The sequence below is a fragment of the Cebus imitator genome, unplaced genomic scaffold, assembly GCF_001604975.1.
Source record: "Cebus imitator isolate Cc_AM_T3 unplaced genomic scaffold, Cebus_imitator-1.0 Scaffold23, whole genome shotgun sequence".
NCBI lineage: Eukaryota > Metazoa > Chordata > Mammalia > Primates > Cebidae > Cebus > Cebus imitator.
The window spans coordinates 4,595,035-4,613,227 of NW_016107338.1; the positions used below are offsets into that span (position 1 = coordinate 4,595,035).

The 18,193-nt window shown below is 41.2% G+C and overlaps 1 protein-coding gene across 3 annotated transcripts in view; it reads right to left on the reverse strand.

Moving 5' to 3' along the window:
- Positions 1-18,193, reverse strand: part of ANTXR1 (ANTXR cell adhesion molecule 1) — a 270,413-nt gene that overhangs the window by 106,427 nt on the left and 145,793 nt on the right. For all 3 annotated transcript variants that reach the window (XM_017522085.2, XM_017522087.2, XM_037736156.1), the window contains exon 12: positions 17,472-17,550. In XM_017522085.2, the coding sequence (XP_017377574.1) occupies positions 17,472-17,550 (79 nt within the window). The remainder of the gene's footprint in view (positions 1-17,471; positions 17,551-18,193) is intronic.

An 18,193-nucleotide genomic window follows, 5' to 3' on the forward strand; every position in this document is an offset into this window, starting at 1 on the left:
GGCTGGAGTACAGTGGTGGGATCTCGGCTCATTACAACCTCTGCTTCCCAGGTTCAAGCAATTCTCCTCCCTCAGCCTCTGGAGTAGCTGGGATTACAGGTGCCAGGCACCATGCTTGGCTAATTTTTGTATTTTTAGTAGAGATGGTGTTTCACCATGTGGGCCAGGCTGGTCTTGAACCCCTAACCTCAGGTGATCCACCCACCTCGGCCTCCCAAATGCTGGGATTACAGGCATGAGCTACCATGCCTGGCCCATCTACTATATTTTATAGAAATTATATTATTATGTTCTTGTCTCTGCTACTGAACTAGAAGCCCCTGGAAGACACATATCTGCTTTACTCATCTTTGTACCCATGAGACACAGTACAGAGTTTCAAACACAAATTGCCAATAAATGCCATTCAAGTGTTTATTAGAATGAGGAGAATGAGGATTTAGCAGGCTGATGCCTTCCATAGTTAGTGGGTAGCAGGAATGGCACTGGAGCGTATGTTTCCCGTGGCTGTTCAGTTCCCCTCTGTGATCCCATTCCTGTTAATGACTGCATCAAATTCATTACAAAGAGCTTGGACTTTGGAGTCCAGAAAAGATGATTCAAACCCTAAACTTCTACTTACTAATATGTGGGCTTTGAGTAAGTTACACAACCTCTTTTGGTCTTCCTTTTCTTTATGTATGTGAAATTGAGATAATTCCTGCTTCCCAGATTGGTTCTGTGATGACATGACATAAGGTGTGCAGAGATCCTGACACATGGCCAGCCTTTAAAAAATGGCACTTCCGGCTGGGTTTGGTGGCTCATGCTGGTAATCCCAGCACTTTGGGGGGCAAGGCAGGCAGATCGCGAGGTTAGGAGTTTGAGACCAGCCTGGCCAACATCTCTAATAAAAATATAAAAATTAGCTGGCTGTGGTGGCATGCACTTATAGTCCCAGCTACTTGGGAGGCTGAGGCAGAAGAATCACTTGAATCCAGGAGGCGGTGGTTGCAGTGAGCCAAGATTGTGCCACTGCACTCCAGGCTGGGCAACAGAGTGAGACTCCTTCTCAAAAAACAAACAAAAAAAAAGGCACTTCCCTTTCCACCCTCGCCTTCCTTCTATGTCCAAGCCAAGTTCCTGGTGATGTGCCCATGCTTGGTCAAGGTAAATGAAGTTGATTCCTGTGAACAACCTCATTCTAACTGTGGCTGGAGCTGCAGTGTTAGTGGGTGGTCCCAGATTACACATTTGAGAAATTTAAGCCCCTAAGATTGCCATCCACGTGGCAAGAAAACGGAAACCCAAATGGATTTTCCAATGGTAAATTTAATATCATTGATCAAAGTTGATCAACCATCAATGTGAGTAACATAATGAAGCATTATGATTTATTCTTGCCACCTGAGAATTAATATGTGCTAGAGATGGCAATTAAATTGATAAGTTTAATTAAACTGAAGATAGATTTCTTAACCCAAAAACTGGGGCAGTATAGAAAAAGTATTAGGTACCTAAAGATTTGTGGAACTCTTTCTAAAAAGCATGGTTATAAAGCAACCAGGCTGTTCATGTAGTGAACATAACTGAACTCCCACATCCAAATCAATCTAGTTATCTCCAAACTAGTGGCTTTAGCGGTTGGAGACTCCCTCCAGTGATGCAGCCATTGCCCAAAGCAATTCTGAAACAACTCCTTTGTGACTGTTTCTAAAGTCAGTTTATCGGCCTCCAAAAGAAAATCCTATAATCTCTTAGTCTTGCTTTGCTTTTCATGAAGGAGGTTCTGAGCTTGATAATCCATCATTCACCTGAACTGGTTCCTGCAGCTTTTGGATTTTAGAAATCAAGTGATGACAATATTCCCCTAATCCCCTGCTGAGGATGTTCAAATACTGTGCCTTGAAAGTTATGGCCATTTCAAAGCAGGAGTGCAGAATATATCTGGAATAGTGACAGCATTGTTGGGGAAAGCACATGGTTTCCCAAAGCAAATACTTTGACGGAGCAGAAATCACATGGATGTGTAAATCCTAGTTTGCTATAAATCTTACTTTATGCCTTATATGACTAATACCAGAAGGACTGAGAGAAGCCATCATTAGTATGCATTTAAGGGGAAGATTGATGCCATCCTCCTACAAACTAAAGCTGTGAGGTCCTTATCACAGAAGGTGATAAGTTCTCTTGTGGTACTCTTGTCACCCTGACCCAGTCATGACATTTCATGTTACTTATGACGGTGATGGTGATAAAAGCAAATCTTGGATTCATTCAGCACTTTCCTTTCTCTCCATAAAATGCATGGAGCTTGTTAATCAAAACCAGTTTTCAGAGAATAATGCAGACAAGATGTAGCTTGTTAGTACTTGGAATACTTTAGTTCTTGGAAGTGGGGTGTTGAAATAGGATTACAGGGAAGGTACTTAGTAATGCTCAAATATTATGACACTAAAAGAGAAAGGCTAGTTTCTCATTTTCATTTTTTGTTTTATTAAATATAGTGATTTGTATACTTACCTTTAATGTAGACATTTATTTAATGTATATGCTCAGTTGGTCTGATTGATCATCCCTCGTGTGTTAGTTTACATCACTGTTACCTATTATTGGTAAGTAAATATCACTTACAACATGCTGTGGGCTGTTGCTTTAGTTTATGAACTTGGAAAGGTGAATTTGGTTGCTGCCTCAAAAAGATAGATGCTTACCAGAGGTAACCATGATGATCAGTTCCTTAAAGCAATGTCATTAAACTGTGTAACAGGGTGTCAGGAAACCAGCAAATTATTTCCCATTGGGTTTCTAATGCATGCTCAACAGTAGGAGGCACAGAAAGATGGACATCAGCTTCTAACCCTGAAAGATGTTGTCAGAGTTCAATTACAAAGTCAAGGCTGATTCTCAGGGCTTGCTGGAGAGTAGCACAGATAAAATGCAGTTAAACTCTCAATGGTCCTGCCATCTGCAGCGCCTGAGCTCAGAGCAGAGGGAGTTCAGGAGGCTTGCTGAGGCTACTGAGTCATCCTGGGGTAGGTCCAGACAGCACTGGGCTAGGCCTTGAGGTCACAGTGAAACTGGATAGGTGAAAGAAGAGAGGGCATTCCAGAAGGAAGATGAAATGTGATCAAAGGCATGGAGTAGGAATGGACATAATTTTATTTAGAGTGAGAAGGTATGAAATACAAAATTGTCATTCAACATTTTTATCTGTTAGGGATCAGTGCATTCACAAATTTTAGGGCCAGTAGGTAGGGGTTAACTGGGACTGCCAAGTCAAACTCCATCACAAGGAGCATTTTGTAGATATTTATTTTGGCTGAGTTTATACCTTTTATATACAATCTCAAGAACCTTGAGCTTTATAGATATCTATAAAGTATTCTAAGTCCATAAATTTGGGCAATGCAGGTAAAATAAAATTGCCCTTTCATATTTCCGCAGCCTGCAAATGAAACAGTTTTCCTGATGCTGGGTTGTGTTGAAGAAAAACTCAGTAATATTTCAGCTGTCACTTATTCAAGTGCTTTTTATTTTTATTTTAAATGAAACAAAACATGAAGGCCACTGCTTTGGGCACTGACTAAATTAACATCTGTTCTAGTAGTCATAGTAATGGCAAAGGAATGTACTTATGTATTGCTGTGGCATTGACTCTTCTTTTGAGGAGAAATAAATTAATTCACTGCCTTTCACATTTCCTTGGTGCCCTAATGAACAGGTGAGAAGATGGCTGCTTTGCAAGAGGAAAGGTGTTTATATACCCTCATAGGACCTTGTCATTCTTTAGAGAACAGAGGGAGGGGTTTGACTGTCTTTTGGGAATGTAAACAACATAAATCCTGTCAGTCCCAAATACTATCCTGATTAGAAAAGACATATAAGGACACTGGAACGACTCATGATTTAGTGCAATACGACTGTAAGCTTGGTTTTCTGATATCCAGGTACCCAGACGGTTAAACTGTCAAATTAGAAGTGCAGAGGGGAGTATCTGGATTAGAAAACACAGTATGATATTAAGAAGTAAGAGATCAAAAAAAGTAGAGCCATAACTTAAAAAAGAAACAACAAAAAACAGTGATCAGAGACTGCTGTAGGGACAAACAGCTTTGCAAATGGAAAGTTTCGTAGTGATTTGGCAAATTTTAGTTGGTGATAAAAATGGGGGAGAGTGAAATATACACATTTTACAAAATTTTATAACAGCCATTTTGTGTACAAAGGCTTTCTAGGAAGGAGACTTAGGAGTAGGTGAGGGATGAACTCAATTTGCATGTGTTTTCTTGGGTCTCTTGATTAATGATTTCTCTCCAGCCCCAAATCTATGACAGCATTGACTTCGGCTTATCTTCCCATCCAGATTGACAAGAAAACACACAGTTCTTTCTATACACATCTGTTTCTCTTTGCACCTCTTCTATGCCTAGCTAATAGTTTTGTTACCTCTTTATTTATCTTGTTTTCTATTCTGTTCTTTCTTGTTTTTGGCCTTCTCTTTTTTGAAAGGGTTTACTCTGTCAGTCTTCTTTAATCTCCTGAGCTCTATGATTGGCTAATTGTCTTAAACTTTTATTCTTTTCTAACAACCCTCAAGATGACAAATTTCCTTGCAAGGATCACTTTAGCTGCATTCTAAGTTTTGGCCTTGGCATCTTCATAAGTGGTCAGTTCTAAGTATTTTCTAATTTACATTATGATATTACTTTGACTCATAATTGCTTTGGGTATGTGTTTGAAATTTCAAAACGTGAGATTTCCAAAATTGATTGGTAACTTGATTGGCTATTGATTTTTACTTGGTACCAGAATATGATCTATATGTCATTTTTATAAATTCGTTGAGACTTGGCTTATGGTACATGACTACTTTTTTAAAAGTGTAAAAGTGTGCTTGATAAAAGAATAGATATTCTCTGTTGGATGCAGATTTCCTACATATAGTAAGTCATTCCTCAAAGGGGAAAGGCTAGAGTTCTTATTTTCCACTGTGAATGGGGGTAGGCAGTGGAAAAGAACTGACTGATCTGTTTCATTCAGGATATGTTTCATTATCTTTACTTTTAGTACAGTCCAGACTGATAGAAAATATTTCACTGCATTTCAGATGCATCCGTGGTAGGATGTCTCATTATTTTATGAGCTATTAAGGAAAAGCACTGCCCATTATATCATTACATATTATTATGATCTGAAACATCCAAATTTTAGAGATGTTAAAATGTGGAAAGAAAAGCGTGTCCTAGATTTGATGAAATATGATATTTTTGTCATTAGTCTTATAGTTGCATAACACTTCATTTTATGCAACCAAAAAATTTTGGACCCTATTTTGAATGTTATGCTAGGGCTTTATCAAGTGTCCACTGGATTATGTCTAATTAAATTCTTCAAATCATTTACATTGTATTAATTATTTTGGATGCTTGATCTATTAATTACTGAGAAAACTGTATAGAAACCTCCTCTTGTGATGGTGAATTCATCAATTTCTCTGTGCAATTCTACCAGTTTTTGCTTTATAGATGCTGAGGATATGTCATTAAGTGCAGATCAGAATTATTATAACTTTTAGGTTAACTGTTCCTTTTAACATGTAATGGCCCTGTTTATACCAATAATTTTTTTGGCCAATAAGTTTCTTATCGAATATTAATATAGCTATACTAGCTTTCTTTTGGTATTTGCCTGATAAAACTTTTCACATGCTTTTATTTTCAATCTTTCTGTATCCTTATATTTTATTGAATATATGTTTTATTGTAAATCATACATGGCTGGGATATTTTAAAAACACAGTCTGTCAATCTGTGTTTTTAAACTGCTGAGTTTGGTCCATTATTTTTATTTTGCCTATGGATTATTTTGATTTAACTTCTAGTTCTATCATCTTACTATTTGCCTATTCAGTGTTTTCTAAAGCATGGATTCATAAAAATATTTTTTTCTCATTTACTCTCAAAACAAGGAAATTTCAAACTTAGGACAAACATTCTTTAAAATACTTAGATACAAAAATATTGAAAGTCAATTGCTCAAATATCCAAGAAAAACAATTCAGCACGAATCATCCAAAACATATTTAAAAAGATATTATTACACATACAAGGGTTATCAAAATAGAGATATTGGCAACTTCGGTTCATAAACAATATTTGAGATCCGAGTTCTATACTCTGATATTCCTGTGGTCTTGCCATTTCTAATGACAGTATGTGAAACCACAAGCCATCTTGTTAATAATAATAATAATAATGATAAAGATACTGGGGCACTATAAAAAAAATACCTTGCATTTTGTATGGCTCTATGGAGATGGGCTAACAAATAGAGGAGGCTGATTTGTGACTAATGTGTTGTTTGTAAATTACAGGATGTGTTTGGAGATTACTTGAAAACAGATTATTCTCAGGAGTGTGAGGCACTCTGGTCTGAAATATGATCCCACTTGTAGTAGGTGGAGGTTGGCCAATCTGAACTGCACTAAGAAGCTGTCTCCACTATCACCAACAGAGCTCTCAGATTTATTTTCAAAATGTAAGAACCAAGCTTGTTTGTGATACTGTAGAGGACTGAGAATATTTATGTTACTCCTTTCTAACATACTTCCGGGTCTGCAGTCACAACCTCTCAGCAGCAGCAGGAGTCTGAAAGCTTTTCTAGTCCAATTCTCCCTCTGAGACATGAATGGTGGTTACATAATTCCGCCAAGTTGTCCTGCTGCCTGTGCTTGACTGCAACCATAGCAGGGAGCTCATTCCCACCCAGTGCAGCTGATTAAAAAGACCTTTTTAAAAACAGAGCCAGAAACTGTTGAGCCTGTTCTACCCCTTGGATCTGTACAACAAATGATCTGCAGAATTAGGGCTCTATGGGTACAGCCGCATATGTTTCAGAACAGCCCTTTGAATCCTGTCTCTATGCTAAGTATGCCCGGGGCTAAAGAGCCCCGATTTTATATTCTACATTACATAACATATTTGGTAATATTTCTCATACATTCAGTTTCTCTATGTTCTCCCTTGGAGTGTTCTTGGTACTGAACATAATACTCGAATGGAGATTTTATCTTCATCAAGTTGAGAGGTCCCATCACCTCCTTAGTTTCAGATACTGTACTTCTGCTAATTCAACCAAAGTCAGAGTCTTTGGAAGCCATCTTACTGTATAAATTCATATAAAGGCAACAACATCAGTGCAAGAAAACTAAGATTGGGCATCTGCTGAGTGCCAGGCCCCATGCCAGCTATTCTAAGTACATTATCTCAGTCTAAAGTCATACACCCTGTAAGTAGCAGAACCATGATTTTAGCCACATTGATTTGGCCCCAAAGCCACAATGATTTGATCCCAAAACCTGCTTTTCCTCTCTTAAGTCTTTCCTCTGTGTTTTGCTAAGCCACCTATAATTACAGCAATAACAAAGTGCATCAATGACCATCCTTTTTCAAGGGCTGACTATGAGGCTCTAATGATTAGCTTGTAGCCCCAATGCTGTGGATTGGTCACTTTGGGTACTAAGTTCCTTTAGCCCAAATAATGGAAAAGTAAACTAGAGCCTATTCCTTTTCAGGATGACCAAATTTACAAATCAGTGGCATCCAAATTAATGCCATTTGTTATAATTAATATCCTTGAAGTATACACATGCTAAATTAATCCTCTTAAAATAATGCTTTATGCTTCCCTTTAATGGCTTCCCATTGCCCAAACTCGAAATTCTGTCATTCAAACCCTTTTCAAGGTGAATCTCCCATCTCCCTTCCAGTTCAGTCTTGCCTCACTCTTCCAGGTTATGTGACACTGAATGAGTAAGAAGGGGTGGGTGTGGGAGACTTGGACAGGAAGTGGAGTAATATTGTTGGGGTGAAGGAACCTGTAGGGGAAAGTCAGTTATTGGATCCTGGTTCTGTCCTCTGCAGTTGGTCGTTTGGAAGGGCCTTCTTTTCTTCAGAGGTTTCCTGGTATTGAGAAACAGTTTGGGGAGAGTCTTGTTGGGGAAAATATACTTATGGGATAGAGTTTTGGGGCTGATCTAATCATGAGCTGCCTACTTGTTATACCTGAATTTCTGGAATAATCTGTGCAGCTTTCCTTTGCAGAAAGGGTGAAAGCTTCTTAGGTAACTGAGAAGTAACCCACCAGGCCCATGAAGTGGACATTCCTCAGAATGTGCCATGTTTGTGTTCATTGACTTACCTAAAGGCTCACGAGTCCTTGGAACAGATGGTGAATTTCTGGGTGCCTGTGTGATATTTGCTTTTATACTCCAAATTGTATAATTACCTCTTGGAGTGTATATCCTGCCTTGGCAACTGTATTGTAAGCCTCTGGAGGGCAAGGACTGGCTATTCTTTGAGTCCCTAACACTTTGCCCAGAGTACATATTTAAAACACCTTGTTCCTGATTGTTACGATATTGTTGGCTCCATTTGCCACTAGAACCTCCTCCCTGTCCTTCTTTCTTTAATAAAGAGGCCAACATGCATATAGCACTGGTATGAATTGTCTATCCCAAAGACAGCTACCTACTTTGACTGATGGACTGTTTGTTTGCCTTGGAAAAGAAATAGAAGAAAAAATGTCTCTGATTTCTACTTTCTTTAAAGCGTATGCAATAATTTTTTATTATGCTGGAAGGTGAGATTGCTACTCAGCACAGGCTACTGGATTCACTCCCTACCAGGCTGGTGAAATTCAAGAGATTTTGGCAAGGGCAGCCATGCCAGCTGTCTGTTTACCTAGAGAGTCATAATGACTACAAAACCAGGCTGGATTTGTATTTTCTCATTACTTCAAAGCAATTGGTAACAGAACTGAACTGACTTAGAAAACAGATCCCCGGAAACTGCCTCCAAAGACAGTGCAGAGGGGTGGTCACTGCCCTCCTCTGCTGCCTTTTACCGGCAGCCACTGTGGCCTCCACCTCTGGGCTCCAGCACATCCCCTTCTGAGCCAGCCCTGACCAAAGCAGACTATGTAGCTTCAGCCCCAGCTGGCAGCATCCAGCTGGACTGCTGTAATCTAAGTTTCTGGTATTCAGGGTGATCTCAGGCCATGCCAATGTTCCCTGGGTCACAGCTTTTCTGGAGTGATCTTGATTCTCAGTCTCGATGGTTCTGCTTGGCTTCCAGCCTTGTGCTGCAGACCCTCACAGACTAGAGGCCTGCCCAGAATCTTGATCCAGTTAGTGGGCTACTTTTATACCCTTCGTCCAAGTCTGCATCCCAGGCAGGGGTTGGCTCCTAGTGGCGCTGGTGCTTTTATGATGGTATTTTTGACTATTGCCTGGTAATGCTGGTTATAGTTTCTCACCTGGCAGATTTTTCCCCCTCTTTCTGCTCAATTATGCTCAATCTCCTTGGATATGAAGCCTGACTTGCTGGGCCATCCTTTTCTGAAGCCTACCCCTCAACCAACTCAGAGCCCCCTGTTCTGATCCTACCGTCTCCTGGCTCCTTTCCTTTCCTGTCAGCAGGCGCCAACATGGTCCCAGTGTGACCCTTGATTGGATTCATTCATTTATTCACTCAACCCTTATTATCTGCTGAGTAATGAGTATGTGCAGACATTGTGCCAGGTGCTGGGTTGTGACGGTGAACAAGACGGTCTGTTTTGCCTCAAGAAACATAGGGGCTATATGCTTGAGAGACAGTTTGTCTTTCCAATGTCTGCATTTTCTTTATAACAACTGTCCAGTTGTTTCCAAAGCTATAAACTACCTCTATTTGGCAGCCAGAGGCCCGTCTTCCTGTGAAACATAGATAGCCATGAAGTGTTGAAAATAACCCTGGTGTTAACAGGAACTTTCTTCCTGAAACAATGAACAAGACATCTGTGGCTCTCCAGGGCCTTGGAAATGAGAGGAGGAAGTGAAGGGACAACTTAGAGTACTGAAAAGAGATGTCTGGAGAGAAAATTTTGAAGACTTTGGCAACACATAAGTGAAAGGGTCCCTAGACTTGTCATACTGGGCTAAAATTACTCTTTTAGGCCAATTCCTATCTTTATATCAGGAAAAGGGGCCCCAAAGAAAGTACATACAGAATAGAACAAAAGAACATGTAAGAATCCCATGATTCTGAATTTAAAAACCTTGAGATTCATAAATGAACGGGATTGGGGGTGAATCAAAAGAATAATTCATTCTCCTTAAATGGATTTTAATCATAGCTTTATCCCGTGTGTTGAGGATTTATCTGGCAAGTTTATTAAAATGCAGAATCCTAGGCTCCCCCCCCGAAAATCCTGATTCTTTAGTTTTTCTTTTTCTTCTTCTTTGGTTTTTATTTTGAGATGGAGTTTTACTCTCGTTGCCCAGGCTGGAGTGCAATGGCGTGATCTGAGCTCACTGCAACCTCCGCCTCCCGGGTTCCAGAGATTCTCCTGCCTCAGCCTCCCAAGAAGCTGGGATTACAGGCATATGCCACCACACCCCACTAATTTTGTATTTTTAGTAGAGATGGGGTTTCACCATATTGGTCAGGCTGGTCTTGAACTCGTGACCTCAGGTGATCAACCCACCTTGGCCTCCCAAAGTGGTGAGATTACAGGCGTGAGCCACTGTGCCCAGCTAATTCTTTAGTTTTTCAACCTTGGCACTATTGACATTTTGGACCACATAATTCTGTGCAGTGGGGCCGGGGGTGTCCTGTGCATTATAGGTCACTCTCGTTGTCTCTTTCTAACATACCGCCTGCCCACACACATATTCTCTCTTTTTTGAGAAACAAATATTTTTAGAAATACACCACTAGTTCAGGAAAAGATCAGTCTGAATTAATAAAAATCTGAGAAATGAAATGGTTAAAAATCTTGGGAAACAAGTTGGCACCATGTTCATCCTCATAGAAAGCAAACCATACTTCAAACCACCATGAATCATGGCTACTTTGGAAGATGTAGGAGGACCCAGTCTGCATGCAAACTTTTCTGAGGCTGCAGATGTCATCTGCAGGAAATGTACCTGCTCTGATAAAATGCCTCCGAATATGCCAGGCATAATAGAATTTTTTTTGTGGCTATAAAAATTTGGCATGAGCTAATAATGTATCAAATTTACTTGCTTTGATTCATGTGTTTCATTTGTGTAATTATTTTCCTGTTACTGTTTCCTTGATTCATTTACTGGGGAAAACCCTTCAAAAGTAGCAAAGAGACTGCAACCCACTCTTGTTTGACTTAGCACCACATCTGATTTACTGGTGATTTTCTTCCCAGTTATCCTGTGGGCAATATCTTCAAAGTTTTTTTCCAGCTTGCTCCTAAAATCCATGCTTATCATGGAGACTCAAAAGGAGCATGCTTCTTAATCATCAGGCTGAGATAACCTGTTTATAAGCCACAGGACATGTACAGTGAATCTAATGGGACAGGCCATTAGACTTTTACTTGGCAAGGATAGAGAATGAGGTCAATAACCTAATACACAGCTGTCATTTTTTGACAGACTATTGAGTACCTCAAGCCCTTTATATACTTAATCTTTACTAAACACATGCGAGACGGGTTCTGAAACAGGCTCCAGGTAAACTTGTCCAAGATCACCCTAGAGAGTGAAGGGGCTGGGATGTGACATTAAAGTTTTTGACTCAATATCCTTATTCTTAATTCCTCCATAATGCTGCAATTATAGAGCAGTTGTTCTTGCTTTGATGTCTCAGGTCTGAGCTTGTTGAATTTCAGGTTTCATTTAAATGGCACTTCTCCAAACAGTTATACGACATGGATCCTCTCAAAGTTATTAAACCTTGGTGCTGTTTGCAGTCATGCTGTTTTTCATATAAATCAGGAGGAAAAAAACAGGGCAGTTCATTTATTTAATTTTGAATTTGGAGCCTTACATCTAACTTTAGGTCTCTTTCTTTTCTCCAATGATTGTGACTTTCCAACCCAGCAGCCAGGACAAAGCAAATGATCAGGGTTAACAGGGATGAGCATCAGCTGGGCCGCACTGTTACATCTTGGGTGTTCAAGATCAAGGGTGTGGAGCGTATAACCTAGGAGGATAGTTGCCAACTTGAGAAATGGCCCAAAATCGAAAGGCCCCAGAAATTGATGCAAAATGAGAAGGAAAAACAACAACAACAAAGACATGGGCTGGGAGAGCTCAAGAATGAATGATGCTCAGAGACATATCCAGCCGTGGTTCAGGCTGGTGTCTCTTTAGGGCATGGCCTTGTCCCACTTCTTAACCTATAATCAGTATTCTTCAAATCACTCAGGTGTTCTCTCTCCATGAAGCTCTCTTGACTCTTCTTGCCTTCACTTATCCTTTCCCTGCTCTGAATCCTATGGCATTTACACCTGACTCATACAATCTTGTTCTTTAATATATACTCTTTTTTTTTTTTTTTTTTTGAGATGGAGTCTCACACTGTCACCACGCTGGAGTACAGTGGCATAATTTTGCTCACTGCAACCTCTGCCTCCCGGGTTCAAGTGATTCTCCTGCCTCAGCCTCCCGAGTAGCTGGAGCTACAGATGCCCGCCGCCATGCCAGCTATTTTTGTGTTTTTAGTAGAGATATGGTTTCACCATGTTGGCCAGGATGGTCTTGATCTCTTGACCTTGTGATCTGTCTGCCTCGGCCTCCCAAAGTGCTGGAATTACAGACGTGAGCCACCGTGCCCGGCCTATTATGCACTCTTTTATATACTTGGTGGGCTCTTGGTCCAGCTGGATTGTAAGATCCTTAAGGACAGTGACTAGGAAACATAGGAGTTCAGGACATACTTGACTGATTTCCTGATTTTTGTACACTTTGGGTGGGAAATAATAGAATTTTTAAGTATTTATCTAAAGGAAAAAAATCTTCATGAAAAGTTCTTTATGTTTCTAAAATTTGCTTGCTTTGTTCAAAAGGACAAATTTCTTTTCAATGCTTCCCTTAAAGCAGCACTATATTAGTGATTTTCTCAACCTCTGGCTGGAGTTTGGTGAAGAAAAGGGAGGCAGTTAAGCTACAGAGATGGGTGTATTTAAATATCTGGTGAGAGAGGACTCTGGATGTTTTACCATTTTCTATAGTCATGGAGCTCACCAAAGTTTACCATTTGTATAGGAATCTTTTAGCTCTTGGATGGAAAAATCTCTTTCCTGTAAAACTCCATGGAATTTCTGCTTCTGGCTCAGGCAACAGTTATTCATTGCAGATCTTGAAAACTTGTGACACAGGTGTCCAAATGGGCACCAAATAAAGTGAGGAAAGAAAAGTCTCAACTACATATTTTAAAATTATTTTTGGTTCCAGGTGATGAACTGGGCAGGCTGTGACTGGCATTGACAATATCCCTTTACTCAGACCCAGGGGATCACTTTTGATTGAAAAACCTTGTCCTCCAAACCAGCTTCCCAAGAAACAAATGCAAGTCCAAGACCTTACTTCATATTCTGGATGCCCACATGTTCCACCTGCATCTCTCTTTTGCCCAGTGATAGTTTCCGCCTTTAATTTGAGCTGCTGTGTAGGACCTGGTGGGGACTGGAGTTTGATGTTCGAATATAAGGCCCCTTTTCTGGATGAACTTGGCCATCTCTTCTTCCCCCTTTCAATCACCTGGGCTTAGTCAGTGATGAACATGTACCCCCGGTATACATCTTGTCTCAGAGGAGCCCCTTGGTTATAATGAGACTCTGAATTAAAGAGCCAGCTCTCTAGGAAGAATCTCAAATTAGTTAAAATTTTTTTTTATTAAGCTTCCACTATAAAACATCTAACAATTGCTGAGCACTTACCACATGCTGGGTCTTCTGCCAAACACTTAACAAATATTATTTCATTTAATGTTCACAATACTGATAGTATATGTAAATTTTTATTATCTTAGTTTTATCGATTAGGAAACTGAAGCATAAAGGGGCTAAACAATTTTTTTTTTTTTTTTGGAGATGGAGTCTCACTCTGTCAGGTTGGAGTACAATGGCATGATCACTCACCCAGGTTGGAGTACAATGGTGTGATCTCAGCTCACTGCAACCTCTGCCTCCCCAATGCAGGCTGATTCTCCTGTCTCAGCCTCCAGAGTATCTGGGACTACTGGTGTGCACCACCATGCCCAGCTAATTTTTGTGTTTTGCCATGTTGGCCAGGCTGGTCTTGAACTGGACCTCAGGTGATCTGCCCACCTCGGCCTCCCAAAGTGTTGGGATTACAGGCATGAGCCATGGCACCTGGCTAGGGGTTAAACAACTTATCAAGGTCATATAACCAGTACACAGCAAAATTGATTCCCTGATTCCCTGTTCCCTAAATCTTTTTCTCCTTCTGTCTTCCTCCTGTCTGCCAGCTGATGGCAACTCCATCCTTTCAGTTTCTTAGGCCAAAACCCTTGGGACATTCTTGATTCTTCTCTCTCTCTAAACCCTACATTCAATGCTTCGGAAAATTCATTAGCTCTGCTTTCAAAATATATCCAACTCTGACCATTTCTCTCCACCTCCGTTGCCCTCCCCTGATTCAACCCCCCAACACCTTTTGCCTGAAATATTGCCATAGCCCTCCTAACTAGTCACACTGCTTCTGTCCTTGTCTCTTTGTCTACCCATGGCTGAGTAATCTTCCAAATGTAGGTCAGACCATGTTGCTCCTCTGCTCAAAAGCCAAAGTCCTTCCACAACCCTGCACATTTCATCCCTGGGCACCTCACTGCCTGCTGCTATCCTGAGAGGGAATGAAGACAGCAGCAGATGTGTAAGTGCCAGGGGATGGCACCTCCCTGCCTGCTCTTCTGTGAACACCAAGGATCACTGGCCACAGGGTCTTGGCATGTGGGCTGTTGGTTTGGGATGTCCCACTCTTCCCCATGCTCCCATAGCCTCATGATTAACTTCCTCACCATCCAGGTCTCTCCTCAAATACCACCTTTTCAGTGTATCCATTACTGTATTTACAATTGGAACCTACTCGCCTAGGTAGTAGGCAATCCTCTCACTCTGCTCTAATTTTCCTATAGCATCTATTACCTTTTACTATGGTATATAGTTTGTTTACTATGTTTATTACTCATTGTCTGCCCTTCTTTCATCACACAGATATTTTTATCTGTTATGTTCTATGATATATCCCAGGTATCCAGGGTGGTACCTAGCACACTGTGATAAATAAATATGTGTTGAATACATGAATGAAAGAACTTGGATCACAAATCTTAGAGTGGTTATAATTTTGTTGTAAACTGATATAGCATTCTCACATGAAAATGGAATGATGGAGAATATATTATGAGGTAGTCTTGATTAAGGGTCAATTGAAGAGAAGATTTAGTGGCATGTGCTCAGATCAGGGAGATGTAAGATGTAATTGCAGGCCGGCATGGGTTGGGAAGGTGCAGTGGGACTCAATGGGAATTCTTTTAATTTTGCAATGCATTGGCAAGGACACCTTTTCTTCTTAATTAGAGGCCCATGATTTAAAGTTGTAGCCCTGTATCTGCCATAACACAGATTTAGTCCTGAGATGTTTCCCTTCCCACTTCTCCTGCTCTTGTGGTCTCAAGGACAGTGGCTGTTTCTTGGTGGTATGGTCAGACATGATGAGAAATACAGATCCAAACTGTTGGATCACTCAAAAACTGGGAGGAATCTGGAATGGAGTTATTAGATTTGGGGTATTTGAATCATTTCCTGCAGGTTGGCAGGTCCCAGAAGGGTCAGTTTTCAACAGAATCAGGCAGGATATACTTGAAGAAATTTCAGCATTTCTGCCTACAGTTTTTCAAATTTGGTGGTGTCCTACTCAGGACTATAGACTGAGGGTTGACCAGATGTCTGAGACATGGACGCTTCTCAGAGGTAACACTTCTCTGACACAATCCTAGTTTCTTGCTTTGGTTGAGTAAAACTTTCCCATCATCTGTACCATTCACAATGCGTTACTCTGCTTTCAAGAAATTGGTTTGGTTCCAACACAAGATGAAAACTGGTGTTGGGGTCATTAGGAGGGAGATTATTGTCCATCATGAGGACTGGCTTCCTGTTCTTTTATGATAACTCATTTCTATATTATCTACGTTCAGTACACGCCTGCTCTTTCTTGTCCACCTGTGATGGTATTAAGGGCACAACTCCAATTACTGAGGGGTTCTATCAACACAGCTTCCAAAGGCTAACCAGGAAGTGATATAGTATAATAACTACCTAAGCTGACCATCAAGCCAAACATTAGTTTCTAGAATGAGCGAATGGAGAAATGTATTCAGTTAAAGAAACTGAATATGCCAACAAAGGTTAAAGAAACTGAATATGCCAACAAAGGTTATTTTAGAAATGTTCATGTTAGGGCATTTTTTTTTTTTTTTTTTGAGACAGGGTCTCACTGTCACCCAGGCTGGAGTGCAGTGGTGCAATCTCAGCTCACTGCAACCTCCACCTCTTGGGCTTAAGCCATCCTCCCACCTCAGCCTCCTGAGTAGCTAGGACTACAGGCATGTGCCATCATGTCCAGCTAATTTTTATATTTTTTGTAGAGATGGGGTTTCACTATGTTGCTCAGGCTGGTCTCAAACTCCTGGGCTCAAGTGGTCCACATACCTCAGCCTCCCAAAGTGCTGGGATCACAGGCATGAGCCACTGTGCCCAGCCAAGACTGACTCTCAGTGATCTCAGAGGTCTTGACATGAGCTAACTAAGCCCTGACTGTTCCCTGACTGGCTGAGCTCTGAGACAGTGACAGTGGGCAGGACCAACTGCAGAGGCTGACGGGTTCTCAGTCATAGCTGCACACAACAACCTCCTGCAAAGCTAGGGCTCATGCCAGAGACTTAGGTTCAGTCAGTCTGGCATGAGGTCAGGGCACCAATCTTTTTAAAAAGCTCTCCAGGTGATTTTATATATAGCCAGAAACAAAAACTACCTGATGTGAAGGCTCCGGAGAAGTGATATCTGAGGAGATGGGAGAGAATGCAGTCCCTACTCTTGCCTCACAGTCCCTCTTGTAAGGGCTCCTTCCCCACTCTCTCTCCTGCTTCATCAGTTTTTCATTTTCTCCTGGATTATTTCCACAATAATAAACAGGTTGCAAATTCTCCCATCCTAAATAAAACGACCTCCCAAAACTCACATTTTCCTTCAGCTTATGGGCATTTTCCTGCATCCCTTTAGAGATGAACTCCCTAAGACGTTCTTTCTGTGTACGCTGTCCAATTCCCTTCCATCTATTCTCTCCTAAATGCACTCCATCTGGGCCTCTGCCTCATTACCGCACAGACATAGCCCATCTTACCATCTGGTCAGGCCAGTGACTTTAGATCTCCCCTTCAGCAGAAGTGGGGAAGCTGGTACTTAACACAGACATGCCTGACATACTCTGGGGTACAGCACACCCCAGTCCAGACTGTGGCTGGTTGAGCAGTGCTGGGATCAAAGCTTAGCAAGCAGAATGAAGAACTAAAAAACTTTCCAGGGCACCTTTGGAGAAAATTGCTGCTTAAGAAATGTTGATGGTGACAATGATAAGGAGGTCTTCAGTAAAGGGAAAGCGTATGACTTACACAGTGTGTGGTGGTGATGATGACAGAACTGGAGATGAAAGAGAGGCCATCGTTCATGCTGACCTGGAGTGCAGCTTTCCTGCAATGACAACAAGGGAAGCAGAGACTCTCAGCATTGTGTGCAATCAGCAACAGGCTGAGAGCCAGACACACAGGTCTCCTTTGGGCTCTGCTCTTAACTACCCTTGAGACTGGAGTCTCTTCTGGGGAGGAGGGGTCTGAGTTTCCTCTTCTGTAAAATATGGAGGGTAGTCTGTATAGCCTATCTTCCTCTAAAGTTTGGAGAAATGTCAGGATATGCTTGGCTGGCATATTAAGGCAGTGCATTCAGACATTCTGGCATTGCAGTGAGTGGCATTGAATGGTCAAAGCTTACTTTCATCTAACTTACCTGTCACGTTGTAGTTGGACAAAGTATTATTAGAAAAACAATCCAAGTCAATGGGGGATAGACTGGGCTAGCTATAAATGCAACATTCTGCTGTTGTTATCTGGACTCTCAGTGATCTGATGGGGTGGCTTTGCTACCATCCAACAGACTTATAGAGGTAAAGCAGAAATTGAATTTGCCTTCTATCTCCTCCCACTCTAAGACACTCAACTGGCCGGGCGCGGTGGCTCAAGCCTGTAATCCCAGCACTTTGGGAGGCCGAGGCGGGTGGATCACGAGGTCAAGAGATCGAGACCATCCTGGTCAACATGGTGAAACCCCGTCTCTACTA